At 39.8% G+C, this 16,516-nt stretch overlaps 2 protein-coding genes across 5 annotated transcripts; both read left to right on the plus strand.

Annotated features, from left to right (window-relative positions):
• LOC139415945 (butyrophilin subfamily 1 member A1-like) lies at positions 1-6,324 on the plus strand. Its single transcript, XM_071164137.1, has 7 exons — positions 1-176; positions 4,163-4,256; positions 4,711-4,740; positions 4,835-4,864; positions 5,148-5,201; positions 5,347-5,373; positions 5,523-6,324. The coding sequence occupies exons 2-7, from the start codon at positions 4,253-4,255 to the stop codon at positions 6,047-6,049; spliced, it is 672 nt and encodes a 223-aa protein (XP_071020238.1). The 5' UTR covers positions 1-176; positions 4,163-4,252; the 3' UTR covers positions 6,050-6,324.
• Positions 6,325-7,743: 1,419 nt separating this feature from the next.
• LOC139415943 (butyrophilin subfamily 1 member A1-like) lies at positions 7,744-15,717 on the plus strand. 4 transcript variants are annotated; one of them, XM_071164134.1, is made up of 8 exons: positions 7,744-7,957; positions 9,175-9,268; positions 9,732-9,761; positions 9,859-9,885; positions 10,147-10,218; positions 14,591-14,629; positions 14,737-14,763; positions 14,926-15,717. In XM_071164134.1, the coding sequence occupies exons 2-8, from the start codon at positions 9,265-9,267 to the stop codon at positions 15,450-15,452; spliced, it is 726 nt and encodes a 241-aa protein (XP_071020235.1). In that variant the 5' UTR covers positions 7,744-7,957; positions 9,175-9,264; the 3' UTR covers positions 15,453-15,717. The 4 variants fall into 4 exon arrangements, with proteins under 4 accessions (XP_071020235.1, XP_071020237.1, XP_071020234.1 ...); XM_071164136.1 differs by lacking the exon at positions 10,147-10,218; XM_071164133.1 differs by lacking the exons at positions 7,744-7,957; positions 9,175-9,268 and adding an exon at positions 9,556-9,595.
• The last annotated feature ends 799 nt before the right edge of the window (positions 15,718-16,516 follow it).

Genomic DNA, 16,516 nt, shown 5'->3' on the forward strand with positions numbered 1-16,516 from the left:
ATTAACCAAAGGAGCTGCAGTATGCTGTCTCATTATCAAATCTTTCTGTTCTCGTAATTATGGCCACTCGCTAGCATTTAGCATTAGTCAGTTGGTAAATGGGTACTTGGTATGAATAATATTTGAGACTATAGGTGGTACATATACAACATAACAGGACAGGTTTTGTACACAAGGTAAGTGTCTGAAAGATAATCACCATATGGTCTTGAAATCAATCTTCTTTGATTCACTCAGCGGTATTGTTTTATTACTGGGTCTTAGAGCTTTTATACTAAAGTTTTAAACAATAATCCTTTTGATATGAGACAACTTGAAATATCTCTGGAACAGAACACATTCATCAGGATAACTATACTGCCTTTCTGAAACAAAATTCTCACGTTTAGAACGTCATGCTTTCTTCAAATGTCTCTGGAATTGAACTAGCACAGTAGAAAGTGATATGGGTAGTACTTCTTTTACAGTATTTAAATGACACCATTTGCTAGGACATTTTAAGGTATCAATGGGTACATTCTGGTACTTACTTCAAATAACTGTACCCAATTGATAACTAACTACCTGATACCAAATGCCTTTTACTGCTTGTTCCACTGAGTCCCAAAGGTAAATCAAATCAAATTTTATTTGTCACATACACATGGTTAGCAGATGTTAATGCGAGTGTAGCGAAATGCTTGTGCTTCTAGTTCCGACAATGCAGTAATAACAAGTAATCTAACTAACAATTCCAAAACTACTGTCTTGTACACAGTGTAAGGGGATAAAGAATATGTACATAAGGATATATGAATGAGTGATGGTACAGAGCAGCATAGGCAAGATACAGTAGATGGTATCGAGTACAGTATGTACAAATGAGATGAGTATGTAAACAAAGTGGCATAGTTTAAAGTGGCTAGTGATACATGTATTACATAAGGATACAGTCGATGATATAGAGTACAGTATATACGTATGCATATGAGATGAATAATGTAGGGTAAGTAACATTATATAAGGTAGCATTGTTTAAAGTGGCTAGTGATATATTTACATCATTTCCCATCAATTCCCATTATTAAAGTGGCTGGAGTTGAGTCAGTGTCAGTGTGTTGGCAGCAGCCACTCAGTGTTAGTGGTGGCTGTTTAACAGTCTGATGGCCTTGAGATAGAAGCTGTTTTTCAGTCTCTCGGTCCCAGCTTTGATGCACCTGTACTGACCTCGCCTTCTGGATGATAGCGGGGTGAACAGGCAGTGGCTCGGGTGGTTGATGTCCTTGATGATCTTTATGGCCTTCTTGTGACATCGGGTGGTGTAGGTGTCCTGGAGGGCAGGTAGTTTGCCCCCGGTGATGCGTTGTGCAGACCTCACTACCCTCTGGAGAGCCTTACGGTTGAGGGCGGTGCAGTTGCCATACCAGGCGGTGATACAGCCCGCCAGGATGCTCTCGATTGTGCATTTGTAGAAGTTTGTGAGTGCTTTTGGTGACAAGCCGAATTTCTTCAGCCTCCTGAGGTTGAAGAGGCGCTGCTGCGCCTTCTTCATGATGCTGTCTGTGTGAGTGGACCAATTCAGTTTGTCTGTGATGTGTATGCCGAGGAACTTAAAACTTGCTACCCTCTCCACTACTGTTCCATCGATGTGGATAGGGGGGTGTTCCCTCTGCTGTTTCCTGAAGTCCACAATCATCTCCTTAGTTTTGTTGACGTTGAGTGTGTGGTTATTTTCCTGACACCACACTCCGAGGGCCCTCACCTCCTCCCTGTAGGCCGTCTCGTCATTGTTGGTAATCAAGCCTACCACTGTTGTGTCGTCCGCAAACTTGATGATTGAGTTGGAGGCGTGCGTGGCCACGCAGTCGTGGGTGAACAGGGAGAACAGGAGAGGGCTCAGAACGCACCCTTGTGGGGCCCCAGTGTTGAGGATCAGCGGGGAGGAGATGTTGTTGCCTACCCTCACCACCTGGGGGCGGCCCGTCAGGAAGTCCAGTACCCAGTTGCACAGGGCGGGGTCGAGACCCAGGGTCTCGAGCTTGATGACGAGCTTGGAGGGTACTATGGTGTTGAATGCCGAGCTGTAGTCGATGAACAGCATTCTCACATAGGTATTCCTCTTGTCCAGATGGGTTAGGGCAGTGTGCAGTGTGGTTGAGATTGCATCGTCTGTGGACCTATTTGGGCGGTAAGCAAATTGGAGTGGGTCTAGGGTGTCAGGTAGGGTGGAGGTGATATGGTCCTTGACTAGTCTCTCAAAGCACTTCATGATGACGGATGTGAGTGCTACGGGGCGGTAGTCGTTTAGCTCAGTTACCTTAGCTTTCTTGGGAACAGGAACAATGGTGGCCCTCTTGAAGCATGTGGGAACAGCAGACTGGTATAGGGATTGATTGAATATGTCCGTAAACACACCGGCCAGCTGGTCTGCGCATGCTCTGAGGGCGCGGCTGGGGATGCCGTCTGGGCCTGCAGCCTTGCGAGGGTTAACACGTTTAAATGTCTTACTCACCTCGGCTGCAGTGAAGGAGAGACCGCATGTTTTCGTTGCAGGCCGTGTCAGTGGCACTGTATTGTCCTCAAAGCGGGCAAAAAAGTTATTTAGTCTGCCTGGGAGCAAGACATCCTGGTCCGTGACTGGGCTGGATTTCTTCCTGTAGTCCGTGATTGACTGTAGACCCTGCCACATGCCTCTTGTGTCTGAGCCGTTGAATTGAGATTCTACTTTGTCTCTGTACTGGCGCTTAGCTTGTTTGATAGCCTTGCGGAGGGAATAGCTGCAATGTTTGTATTCGGTCATGTTACCAGACACCTTGCCCTGATTAAAAGCAGTGGTTCGCGCTTTCAGTTTCACACGAATGCTGCCATCAATCCACGGTTTCTGGTTAGGGAATGCTTTAATCGTTGCTATGGGAACGACATCTTCAACGCACGTTCTAATGAACTCGCACACCGAATCAGCGTATTCGTCAATGTTGTTATCTGACGCAATACGAAACATCTCCCAGTCCACGTGATGGAAGCAGTCTTGGAGTGTGGAGTCAGCTTGGTCGGACCAGCGTTGGACAGACCTCAGCGTGGGAGCCTCTTGTTTTAGTTTCTGTCTGTAGGCAGGGATCAACAAAATGGAGTCGTGGTCAGCTTTTCCGAAGGGGGGGCGGGGCAGGGCCTTATATGCGTCGCGGAAGTTAGAGTAACAATGATCCAAGGTCTTTCCACCCCTGGTTGCGCAATCGATATGCTGATAAAATTTAGGGAGTCTTGTTTTCAGATTAGCCTTGTTAAAATCCCCAGCTACAATGAATGCAGCCTCCGGATAAATCGTTTCCAGTTTGCAGAGAGTTAAATAAAGTTCGTTCAGAGCCATCGATGTGTCTGCTTGGGGGGGGATATATACGGCTGTGATTATAATCGAAGAGAATTCTCTTGGTAGATAATGCGGTCTACATTTGATTGTGAGGAATTCTAAATCAGGTGAACAGAAGGATTTGAGTTCCTGTATGTTTACTTTAGGTGACCTTGTTCATACATTAATAAAGCCTTTATAAAAGCTATATAACACATTATTACATTTGTAATGTAATGTAATGAGTAGTTTTAAATAGTTATGAGTAACGGCATAAGATGTTATAAAACTGTTGTCATATGTGCTTATGTCACCTTTTAATAACAACTGATATTACACAGTCTGCATGACAACTTATTTCATATGTTATTACATGCTACTTAAGTGTCTACGTACCAGATGTTATAATAGGGGCGTTATAGAATTGATCAAACTCTGTGTCACATTAATATATTAAATGTAATTATGGGTGTCATAACCATGCCATGGGCCGTTATGGAGTGTGTACAGACACTTTAAATAAAGTTACATTAATTTGAGGTGCTATAAAACAGTTATGAATGTACTGGGTTGAGCCTATCACAAAACCATTCAAGACTCACTTCTTTTGGTGGTAACACAATAACAATTCTGCGTTTGAGACTGATCAGAGGCATTGCAAGTTACTTTCACCAATTAAACAATTAATAATAGATAAAGTTTGCCTTCCTCCCAACTCAAGAACTTTTCCATCGTTTTTGTGGAATCATGATTCCTTTACACTTGTCTCTTGGTTTTTTGTTAACATTGTGAATCAGGCCTATCAGACGTTAAATAAGGCTGATCATTTCTTTATAGGTGCCGTGGCTGAGTATTGGAGAAGGACAAGACACAGAGTTGTTCTGGGACTATTTGACTGTTAACGAATACAATTTAGCCACCATCACCATGGGTAAAGCTGCCCGGATATATATACTTAAGGGCTGGATTCAATCCGTATCGTGGAAGATATACGTTCAAATTTAAAAGCAAATTTCCGATTGAGCCCACATACGGTATGCAGCATTTACCATGAATGCAGTCGCCGCAAATTCTGGAACATTGCAGTTAAATTTCTATCAAGCCATAACGCCGATCCGCAATAATTCTGCAATATAGATTGAATCCAGCCCTCAATCATTACCCCTAAATGCATTATGTGATATATTGGGGAATATTTGACTGTTAGCTGTTACCATTTAGCCACCATCACCATGGCAATAGCCACTATCACCATGGGTAGAGCTTGCTCGCGTATACAAACCTAAATCATTACCCTAAATACATTAATTTACCCCTGACTACAATATTGATTACAGCTATAGTACATATACCACTGGGTCAAAAATTGTTTCCTTCATTTACAGGATGTTTGGAATCAAAAACAGAAGAACAGAGTAAGTTAGTTTTCTTGTCTTTGCCATAAAAATATGCATATTTGTCTTTCAAAAGAAGAAAATGTGTTATTTAACAGTATATTACTTTATACAGTACAGAGCCCGGTGGATTCAACAACGAAGGGTCAGCTATTAATCTCTTAATTTAAATATTTTTAGTGGAATTTTTTTACAAAAAGATAGTCATGAGTTGGTATATTTAAATACATGATTTCTGACTCATAAGGATTTAATATGTTGGTGTTTGAAGTTTTAACCTAACATTTGTTAACTAATAAACAACAAAAACATGACATTGATGGAAAGCATAGGATCTGACAAAAAAATTCAGAGGAAGAATGTTTATTTAAATTACTTAAGGAGAATTCTATTATTTTGTTGATATGAATGTTATGACTCAACTGCAGACAAAGAAAACCCTTCACAGTCAGAAACTCAGCTCAAACTATCTCCAGAAAAAGGTGAGGAATATTCTACTTGAGTTCGGTAATGCATCTCTTTTAAATACAATATAATTTCAGAAAATATTAATATGAAATGTGATACTCATGTAGAGTATATATTAATGTAGAGTATATATTGAAATATATATATATATTTCTCCAGATATAAATCAAGCACGCTCACATGAAGGTAATGGGCTCTGCCAACAGAATCGGTTTTTCAACTAAATTAAAATACTTACTAAAATAAAATATAATATTAATACTTAAATCACTGAAGGTTAAATTACAATGAAAATAATAAGTGAATAAAATATATTGTTTTCCTATTCTCCACAGTGGATGTTACTCTGGATGTGGACACAGCTCACCCTAAGCTGAAGATACATGGGAACTCACTACAGTGGATAGATGAATCACCACAAAGAAACATTGACATTGAGAACTGTTTTAATGAAGAGCCTTTTGTGTTGGGCAAAATGGGCAGTCCTTTGAAGACTTACTGGGAGGTGAATGTGAAGGAGAAGGAAGACTGGGTGCTTGGAGTTGCCAAGGCAATGGCTAACAGGAAGGGGCCGTTGGCTTTCAGTCCAACTAATGGCTTCTGGGTAATCAGACTATCCAATGGGCAAAGACTTAAAGCCATGGAGGATGAAGAACACGTTCTTGACAAAGGTATTCCAGGTAAAGTCGGTATCTATCTAGATTATCAGGAAAGGAAGGTGACTTTCTTTAATGCAGAAGAAGATTCACTCATCTACTCATTTATTAATGGACCAAGTTATCAGGATGATGTCCTGCCACTTTTCTCACCCTGGAACAATGATGCAAAACCAATCACAATTTTGTCCATCACAGCAACATAGAAAAACATCAATGATCGCATTCCCTGTCTGTCAATAGCTTGTCATGGTTTAAAGCTATGCAAAACATTTTTTATTAAGTAATATCCAGAATTGTGGATTACTTTCTATGTTAATTTGCTGTCATCTAACCAGGTATCAACGTTGTGTCCATATTTTTTGTTAATATATTAATGCTCTGTCTTTCCGACTTGAAGATTACTGACATCATGATTTGACCTCGTATTTGTCTGAGTTCCCTGTTGTCGTGAAAGCACTATAAAACTCATGGTACCCTTCGCCAGGCCATATCTGTGTGATGCTTGACTCAATGCTCTCATCTGCTTTAAAACCAAATATCGATCAGGCTGGATGTGACAGCAGAGATGAGTTGCGCACTGTCGACAACCCCCACTGACTTTGAGAAGCTCCAACACGACATGCATAAAGCACAACCATCTCATTAGTGCTGGTGAGATAAGACACATCATGTCCAGTGGGGACCCTTCGTTCAGGGCAGGTGGGGCAGAAGCCACAACAGGTGATCCACCACCTATTTTTTGGGGGGCCTGCTTTGCATGTTATTTTAATACAGGTAACACATCAGTTTGCAAACAATGTCTGTTGTGTAGGAAGCTGTTAGTAGCCCATGTGCTTCACCATAATAATTTGCTCCCTTTTCCCCTCATAACTTAGCCTACTGTTCTGACTTGGTGGTGCACATTCAGCCTATAGCCTGTTTTAGAGAAATGTTACCATCAAATATTGTAAGAGCTTTAATTGTCTGCTTATAGACCACACTTATGACTTGGTTGTCAGGGAGAACACTGTAAGAACGGCCCATGTTCTCAATTCTGTCGCAGTACATTTTAAAAGTGCTGAACAAATAGTTATATTGACTACGTCAGTCCTAGCTCTCTCATTAATGTCTTAATCAATGTTATGGATTGCCTCTTATCCGCTCATTGTCCCCTTATGCCATAGTTTGTACATCTCAATTGCAAGAAGACACCACATCTGTTTAGCAAGTCAGCCATATCAGCTATGCTTTTTTAAAAGGCAGTAAATGAGGCTGAATGAACTGTTTCGCTGCCAGACAAGGCTCTGCTGAATGCCAGGTGTAGCAGTGGTAAGGTGTTGGGACTGCTGTTGGAACTCTGCTGTTGGGACAGCTTTCTGTAGGCCCTACCAGTTTGTGAGCACGGTTTGTCACCGTTATATTGCAATTAATGTTTTGTTTATTGTTGTGTTGTGTTGTGTAGTGGCTTTTCTGGCATGCATAAATCAAAAGTAAAAAAATGTCACACCATTATTTACATGCTAAAATTGCCACTGATCATGTCAGTCTAATTTGCAATTCACTGTCATAGCCCCACATAAAAAATATGTGAGGGTGAGTTGAGAAAATCAGAAATCAGAAATAGTTTTAGAATGTTTTTAAATTGACTGCCACAGCACCAAATAAAAAAATAATGAATGGCATTTAGAAAAACAAACATTTTTGGTGTTCATTTTAATTGTTTTAAGGCGATAATTTTCAAATATCAAAATGGTGTCGTGGGACAAAAAAGTTTGCGGATCACTGGCATAGTATATATTTGGCTTGCAGTACCTAAACTGGCCATGGAGAGGGGCAGCTTTCCTATAAAGTAGTGTAATGAGGAAGCCAATAAGATACAGATGTCTTGATGAAACCTGGACCCTCCCTGTTTCCCTACGTGATTCTTGCTGGAAGGTTCAACTGACTGGTTACACATTAACCAGAGGAGCTAGAGCATGCTGTCTCATTATCAAATATTTCTGTTTTCATAATTATGGCTACTCAATAGCCTTTAGCATTAGCAATTTGGTAAATGGGAAGTTGGAATGAATAATATTTGAGACTATAGGTGGTACATATACAACAAAACAGGCCATTCATATATACACAAGGTAAGTGTCTGAAAAATAAACACCATAGTGTCCTGAAATGAATCTTCCTTGATTCTCTCTCTCTCTCTCTCTCTCTCTCTCTCTCTCTCTCTATCTCTCTCCCCCCTTCCCCTTGCTGACTAACCATTCAGCGTTATTGTTTTATTACTGTATCTTTTATCTTTTATACTAGTGGGTTAAGCAATAATCATTTTGACATGAGACAACTTGAAATATCCATGAATGACAAGCCTTCAACAGGATAACTGAAGTACTGCCTTTGTAAAACTAACTAATCACTTCTAGAATGTAATCTTTTCTAGAAATGTCTCTGGAATTGAACTAGCACAGTAGGAAGTGATTTCGGTAGTACTTTATTTTACGGGTATATAAATTACACATTTGCTAGGACATTATAAGGTATCAGTGGGTACTTTCAGGTACTTACTTCAAATAATTGTACACAATTGGTAACTTTTAGTGCTTGTTCCAATGAGTCCCAAAGGTAACAGTTTACTATAGGTGACCTTATTCATGTATTAATAAAGCCTTTATAACAGCTATATAACACATTATTACATTTGTCATAAGTAATGTAATGTCATGAGTAGTTTTAAATAGTTATGATTAACGGCATTAGATGTTATAACACTAGTTATAATGTGTTTTATAGAGAACTGTTCATCCTGTTGTCATATGTGCTTATGTCACCTTTTAATAACAACTGATATTACACAGTCTGCATGACAACTTATTTCATATGTTATTACATGCTACATAAGTGTCTACGTACCAGATGTTATAACAGGGGCGTTATAGAATTGATCAAACTCTGTGTCACATTAATATATTCATTGTAATTATGGGTGTCATAACCATGCCATAGGCCGTTATGAAGTGTGCACAGACACTTTAAATAAAGTTACATTCATTTGAGGTGTTAGTTATAATATGCTTAATACCACAGAGTTGAGCGTATCACAAAACCATTCAAGATCACCCACTTCTTTTGGTGGTAACACAATAACAATTCTGTGTTTGAGACTGACCAGAGGCATTGCAAGTTACTTTTTCCAATTAAAATATTAAGGAGAGATAAAGTTTGCCTTCCTCTGTACTCAATACATTTTCCATTGTTTTTGTGGCGCCATGTTTCCTTTACACTTGTCACTTGGTTTTTGTTAACATTGTGAATCAGGCCTAGCAGACGTGAAATAAGGCTGATCGTTTCTTTATAGGTGCCGTGGCTGAGTATTGGAGAAGGACAAGACACAGCGTTGTTCTGGGACTATTTGACTGTTAGCTATTACCATTTAGCCACCATCACCATGGGTAAAGCTGTCTCAGATATAGATACTTAAGGGCTGTATTCAATCTGTATTGTGAAAGATCCCAGTTCAAATGTAAAAGAAATTTTCTGATTGAGCCGACATACGGTATGCAGCATTTACTGTTAATGCAGTCTCCGCTAATTCTTGAACATTGTCTTTAAAATTCAATCGAGCTATAACGTGGATCTGCAATACTTCTGCGATATGGATTGAATCCAGCCCTCAATCATTAGCCCTAAATACATGATGTGATGTATTGAGGAATATTTGACTGTTAGCTGTTACCGTTTAGCCACCATCTCCATGGCAATAGCCACCATCACCATGGGTAAAGTTGCTTGCATATACAAACCTAAATCATTACCCTAAATACATGAATTTACCCCTGACTACCATATTCATTACAACTATAGTACATATACCACAGGATCAAAATAAGCCAAAACTCTTTCTTTCTTTTACAGGATGTTTTGGCTCAAAACCAGAAGAACAGAGTAAGTTTGTTTTCTTGTATTTGCCATATAAATATTGATATTTGTCTTTCAAAAGAAGAAAATATATTATTCAATTACATGTTACTTCATAACGTAGAGAGCACAGTGGATTCAACAAAGAAGGGTAAGCTTTTAATCTCTTAATTTAAATACTTTTAGTGGATACTTATTACAAAAAAAGACAATCATGAGTTGGTATATTTAAATACATTATCTCTGACTCTTCAGCACTTCATTTTTTAGTGTTTGATGTTATAAATAGTGGAGGAAATGTTTGTGTGGGGTGGGGGGTGGGTTTTGGAGCATGTGCAGTTATAGGGTCTGACAAAATATTTCAGATGAAGAGTGTTAATTTACATGATTCTATTGTTTTGGTGATATGAAGGTTATGACTCAACTGCAGAGCAAGAAAACCCTTTACAGACAGATACTCATGTCAAACTATCTCCTAAGAAAGGTGAGAAATATTGTACATTAATACAGAGGATGCTGTATAACTTCTGGGTAAGCACCAACTTTGCACCAACTTACACAATATTAAGTCAGTGTCACGCCTTGACCTTAGATATCTCTGTTTTCTTTATATTTTGGTTAGGTCAGGGCGTGACTAAGGTGGGTACGCTAGTTTTTGTATTGTCTAGGGTTTTTTGTATGTCTAGGGTTTTGTAGGTCTAGGTGATTTGTATGTCTATGGTGGCCTGATATGGTTCCCAATCAGATGCAGTTGTTTATCGTTGTCTCTGATTGGGGATCATATTTAGGTAGCCATTTCCCTTTGGTGTTTGGGGGATCTTGTCTATGTGAAGTTGCCTGTCAACACTCGTTTGTATAGCTTCACGTTTCGTTTTGTTATTTTGTTAGTTTGTTCAGTGTTCATTCTTTAAACTTCTTTTGGTTGGGGGCAGTATTGAGTAGCTTGGATGAATAAGGTGCCCAGAGGTGCCCAGAGTAAACGGCCTGCTCCTCAGTCCGAGTTGCTATTATATGCATACTTTTAGTAGCATTGGATAGAAAACACTCTGAAGTTTCTAAAACTGTTTGAATGATGTCAGTGAGTATAAAATAACTCATATGGCAGGCAAAAACCTGAGAAGAAATCCAAACAGGAAGTTGGAATTTAATACACAGTGGGATTTATGTTGCAGTTCCTAAGGCTTCCACTGGATGTAAATCGTCTTTAGAAACTTGTTTGAGGATTCTACTGTGAAGTGGGACCGAATGAGAAGGGAATGAGTAAGGTCTGCCATGAGCTGACCATGCTCTGACCATGCGCGCTCACATGAGAGGTATCTCTCGTTCCATTGCTTTTCTACAGACATAGGAATTCTCCGGTTGGAACATTATTGATGTTTTATGTTAAAAAACATCCTAAAGATTGATTCCATACATCGTTTGACATGTTTCTACGGCCAGTAACGGAACTTTTCATCTGCAACTAGGGAACGCGCTTCATGACTTTGGATTTGTTTACCAAACGTGCTAACAAGAGTAGCTCTTTGGACATTAATGATGGACATTATCGAACTAAATCAAACATTTAATGTGGAACTGGTATTCCTGGGAGTGCATTCTGATGAAGATCATCAAAGGTAAGTGAATATTTATAATGCTATTTCTGACTTCTGTTAACTACCCAATATGGTGGATATCTTTTTGTCTGCTTTGTTGTTTGAGCGATGTACTCAGATTATTGCATGGATTGCTTTTTCCGTAAAGTTTTTTTGAAATCTGACACAGCGGTTGCATTAATCTCTAGCACTTAGCCATCCCGGATCCGGGATCGTGAATACAGCCTCAAGCTCATTACCATAACGCAACGTTAACTATTCATGAAAATCGCAAATGAAATGAAATAAATATGCTAGCTCTCAAGCTTAGCCTTTTGTTAACAACACTGTCATCTCAGATTTTCAAAATATGCTTCTCAACCATAGGAAAACAATAATTTGTGTAACAGTAGCTAGCTAGCATAGCATTTAGCGTTAGCGTTAGCGTTAGCATTTAGCAGGCAACATTTTCACAAAAAACAGAAAAGCATTCAAATAAAATAATTTACCTTTGAAGAACTTCAGATGTTTTCAATGAGGAGACTCTGTTAGATAGCAAATGTTCAGTTTTTCCTGAAAGATTATTTGTTTAGGAGAAATCGCTCCGTTTGGCTACCAAAAAAAACAGAAAATCCAGTCATCAAAACGCCAAACTTTTTTCCAAATTAACTCCATAATATCGACTGAAACATGGCAAACGTTGTTTAGAACCAATCCTCAAGGTGTTTTTCACATATCTCTTCGATGATATATCGTTCGTGGAAGTGTGCTTTCTGTTCTGAATCCCAGGAGAAAATGCCTGCAGCTGAAGATTACGCACCAATTTAGACAAAGGACACCGGGCGGACCCCTGGAAAATGTAGTCTCTTATGGCCAATCTTCCAATGATATGCCTACAAATACGTCACAATGCTGCAGACATCTTGAAGAAACGACAGAAAGGGCAGGCTCGTTCCTGGTGCATTCACAGCCATATAAGGAGACAATGGAAAACAGAGCCTCAGAAATTCTGCTCATTTCCTGTTTGAAGTTTCATCTTGGTTTCGCCTGTAGCATGAGTTCTGTGGCACTCACAGATAATATCTTTGCAGTTTTGGAAACGTCAGACTGTTTTCTTTCCAAAGCTGTCAATTATATGCATAGTCGAGCATCTTTTCGTGACAAAATATTGCGCTTAAAACGGGCACGTTTTTTTATCCAATAATGAAATAGCGCCCCCATAGACTCAACTGGTTAAGGAGAAGGGGATCTAAAGTTCCATGCATAACAGTTGTATCTTTTATCAATGTTTATTATGAGTATTTCTGTAAATTGATGTGGCTTTCTGCAAATTCACCGGATGTTTTGGAACTACTGAACATAACGCGCCAATGTAAACTCAGATTTTTGGATAGAAATATGAACTTGTGTATCTATATTTCCATGTCTAACAATTGTATTTTCATCGACATTTATAATGAGTATTTCTGTAAAATGATGTGGCTCTCTGCAATATCACCAGATGTTTTTGGAACTAGTGAAGATAACGTGCCAATGTATACAGAGATTTTTTTATATAAATATGCACTTTATCGAACAAAACATATATGTATTGTGTAACATGAAGTCCTATGAGTGTCATATGATGAAGATCATCAAAGGTTAGTGATTATTTTTATCTATATTTGTGCTTTTTGTGACTCCTCTCTTTGGCTGGAAAAATGGCAGAATTTTTCGGTGACTTGGTGGTGACCTAACATAATCGTTTGTGGTGCTTTCGCTGTAAATCCTATTTGAAATTGGACACTTTGGTGGAATTAACAACAAGATTACCTTTAAAATGGTATAAGATACAGGAATTTTAATTATGAGATTTCTGTTGTTTGAATTTGGTGCTCTGCACTTTTACTGGCTGTTGTCATATCAATCCCATTAACAGGATTGCAGCCCTAAGAAGTTTAAATAAGAATATGTGCATACCACGCTGCACCTTGGTCCGCTCCTTATAACGAACGTGACAGAAGATCCCACCACAAAAATACCAAACAGCATGTTCAAGAGGAGTGGACATCCTGGGCTCGGGAGAAAGATGAGTGGAGGACATCCTGGACCTGGGAGGACGTAATGGCAGGGGAGAAGACCATGCCATGGAAGCAGGTGGAGATAGCGCAGGAGGAATGGCGACGATATGAGGGGACATGGCTAGCACGGAAGCCCGAGAGGCAGATTTTTGGGGGGGGCACACAGGGAGAATGGCAGAGTGAGGGGTTAGCCCTGAGCCAACTCCCCGTGCTTACCGTGGGGAGCGTGTGACTGGTCAGACACCGTGTTATGCAGTGATGCGCACGGTGTCTCCAGTTCGCATTCATAGCCCGGTGCGCTCTATTCCAGCTCCTCGCTTTTGCCGGGCTAGAATGGGCATCCAGCCAGGACTGATGGTGCCAGCTCAGCGCTCCTGGTCTCCAGTACACCTCCTTGGACCAGGATATCCTGCGCCGGCTCTGCGCACTGTGTCTCCGGTGCGTCTGCACAGCCCAGTGCTTCCTGTGCCAGCTCCCCGCACTTGCTGGGCTCAAGTTAGCATCTAGCCAGGATGCATTGTGCCAGCTCTACGCAGATCTCCAGTGCGCCTCCACAGTCCAGTACGTCCTGTGCCTCCTCTCCGCACTCGCCCTGAGGTGCATGTCTTCAGCTCGGTACCACCAGTGCCGGCACCACGCATCAGGTTTCCAGTGCGCCTCCACAGTCCAGAGCTTCCGGTGACAGTTCCCAGTCCAGAGCTTCCGGCGATCGTTCCCAGTCCAGAGCTTCCGGCGACAGTTCCCAGTCCAGAGCTTCTGGCAACGTTTCACAGTCCGGAACCTCCAATGACGTTTCACAGTCCGGAACCTCCAATGACGGCCCACAGTCCGGAACCTCCAACGACGGCCCACAGTCTGGAACCTCCAACGACGGTCCACAGTCCGGGAACCTCCAATGACGGTCCACAGTCTGGAACCTCCAACGACGGTCCACAGTCCGGAACCTCCATGTCTATTGTGGTTTGATATGGTTCCCAATCAGAGGCAGCTGTTTATCGTTGTCTCTGATTGGGGATCATATTTAGGTAGCCATTTCCCTTTTGTTAGTTTGTTCAGTGTTCATTCTTTAAATAAATAAGAATGTACGCAACCCACACTGCGCCTTGGTCCGATCCTTATAACGAACTTGACAGTCAGTATATTTTTGTTAGTTACACATTATCTTTCCCAGTTATTAGCTTTGTGTTCCATACCTCATTCTGGTTTATCATTACAATTGTAGATGCATCAGCAAGATCCATCAAGAAGACTGCAAAGTTCGGTAATGCATCTCTTTTAAAATACAATATAATTTCAGATAATATTCATCTGATATGTGAGACATTGAATTTCTCATTGCTATTCTTTTTTAAATGTATTTTTTTCCAGATATAAATCAAGCACGCTCACATGAAGGTAATGGGCTGTGAAAACAGAATCTGTTTTTCAACTCAATTAAAATACCTAATAAAATAAAACACTTTCTCTGTCCTTTATAACTAAGCTTTAAATCACTGAAGATTAAATTACAATGAAAATGATGAGTAAATAAATATTTGGTCTTCCCATTCTCCACAGTGGATGTTACTCTGGATGTGGACACAGCTCACCCTAAGCTGAAGATACATGGGAACTCACTACAGTGGACTAATGAATCACCACAGAGAAAAATTGAAGTTGAAAACTGTTTTGATGAAGAGCCTTTTGTGTTGGGCAAAATGGGCAGTCCTTTGAAGACTTACTGGGAGGTGAATGTGAAGGAGAAGGATGACTGGGTGCTTGGCGTTGCCAAGGAAACGGCTAACAGGAAGGGGCCGTTGGCTTTCAGTCCAACTAATGGCTTCTGGGTAATCAGACTATCCAATGGGCAAAGACTTAAAGCCATGGAGGATGAAGAACATGTTCTTGACAAAGGTATTCCAGATAAAGTCGGTATCTATCTAGATTATCAGGAAAGGAAGGTGACTTTCTTTAGTGCAGAAGAAGGTTCGCTCATCTACTCATTTATCAATGGACCAAGTTATCAGGATGATGTCCGCCCACTTTTCTCACCCTGGAACAACGATGCAGATCCAATCACAATTTTGCCCATCACAGCAACATAAAAAAACATCATTCATCACATACCCTGTATGTCAATAGCTTATTGTGGTATAAAGCTATGTGAATCATTTTCGATTAAGTGATGTACAGAATTGTGGATTAATTCTCATCCTTTGCTGTCATCGAACCAGGCATCAATGTTGTGTTCCCTATTCTTTATTAATATATTAGACATTCATTATTTCAGTAGAGTATTGTGTGTGAGATTAAACATGCATTTTTGTTTTAAAACATGTTGATTTGTGAAAAATACAAGTTCTTATTCGGTATCTGGTTGTCAATGTATTGATGACTAGGATTGAAAGAAACAACTGCCATCTACTGTAGTTGTTTTGACAAGTTTAATAATCATCCATCACATAAAACCTTGATTATCTTTACAATGACCAACAATGCAAGCTAGTTAGCCAGATACTTGACACAATATATTGACCCAGTGAAGCCTGTAGTTAGTTGTACAGTGTAACATCTAGTTGGATCATATTATCATTACAGATATTTCTACCGACATTCTAGTTCTATCAGTCTGGGATATAAAGTCATTCTTTGATTTAAAAAATAAATATGACTATACACTATGAATATGACGGAACATTAATATGACAAATGAGTATGACAAAACAAAATATGTTAGTTTATACATCATTACAGCAGATGATATTGTCTCACTTTACAGTAATGAGTATTTACAGGATCAAAACAGAGATATTTGTAGATTTTTACAGTTACATCTACAGTTACATCAATAAGTTGTCAGTTACATCAAGGGGAAAACGGTCCATCTCAAATCGCTCAGATCAGTGAAGAAGTAAAAGACTAAAGTAACTCAATCTTCAAAAAGTTAATAATTGCTAAAGCTAAAATAAAATGCTTAAACGATGGAAGATAATCTGCATTGCACTCTGTGCATCAGCTGTTTTTCCCATGGTCAAATAAAACCACAGATAGTTTTGGGGTATTAGAGTAATAATAAAACCACAGAGAGTTGTGTGGTATTAGAGTACTAATTAAACCACTGATAGTTTTGGGGTATTAGAGTAATAATAAAACCACAGAGAGTTGTGGG

This window comes from Oncorhynchus clarkii, chromosome 9 (assembly GCF_045791955.1).
Source record: "Oncorhynchus clarkii lewisi isolate Uvic-CL-2024 chromosome 9, UVic_Ocla_1.0, whole genome shotgun sequence".
Lineage (NCBI taxonomy): Eukaryota > Metazoa > Chordata > Actinopteri > Salmoniformes > Salmonidae > Oncorhynchus > Oncorhynchus clarkii.

Excerpts from the sequence above, each read along its gene's own strand:
- LOC139415945 (XM_071164137.1), top strand. Across the intron at positions 4,865-5,147 it reads GGTGGATTCAACAACGAAGG|ACAAAGAAAACCCTTCACAG; the intron begins GTCAGCTATTAA and ends ACTCAACTGCAG. Across the intron at positions 5,202-5,346 it reads CAAACTATCTCCAGAAAAAG|ATATAAATCAAGCACGCTCA; the intron begins GTGAGGAATATT and ends ATATTTCTCCAG.
- LOC139415943 (XM_071164133.1), top strand. The coding sequence starts at position 9,571 with ATGGCAATAGCCACCATCACCATGG. Across the intron at positions 9,596-9,731 it reads AATAGCCACCATCACCATGG|GATGTTTTGGCTCAAAACCA; the intron begins GTAAAGTTGCTT and ends TTTCTTTTACAG. Across the intron at positions 9,886-10,146 it reads AGTGGATTCAACAAAGAAGG|GTTATGACTCAACTGCAGAG; the intron begins GTAAGCTTTTAA and ends GGTGATATGAAG.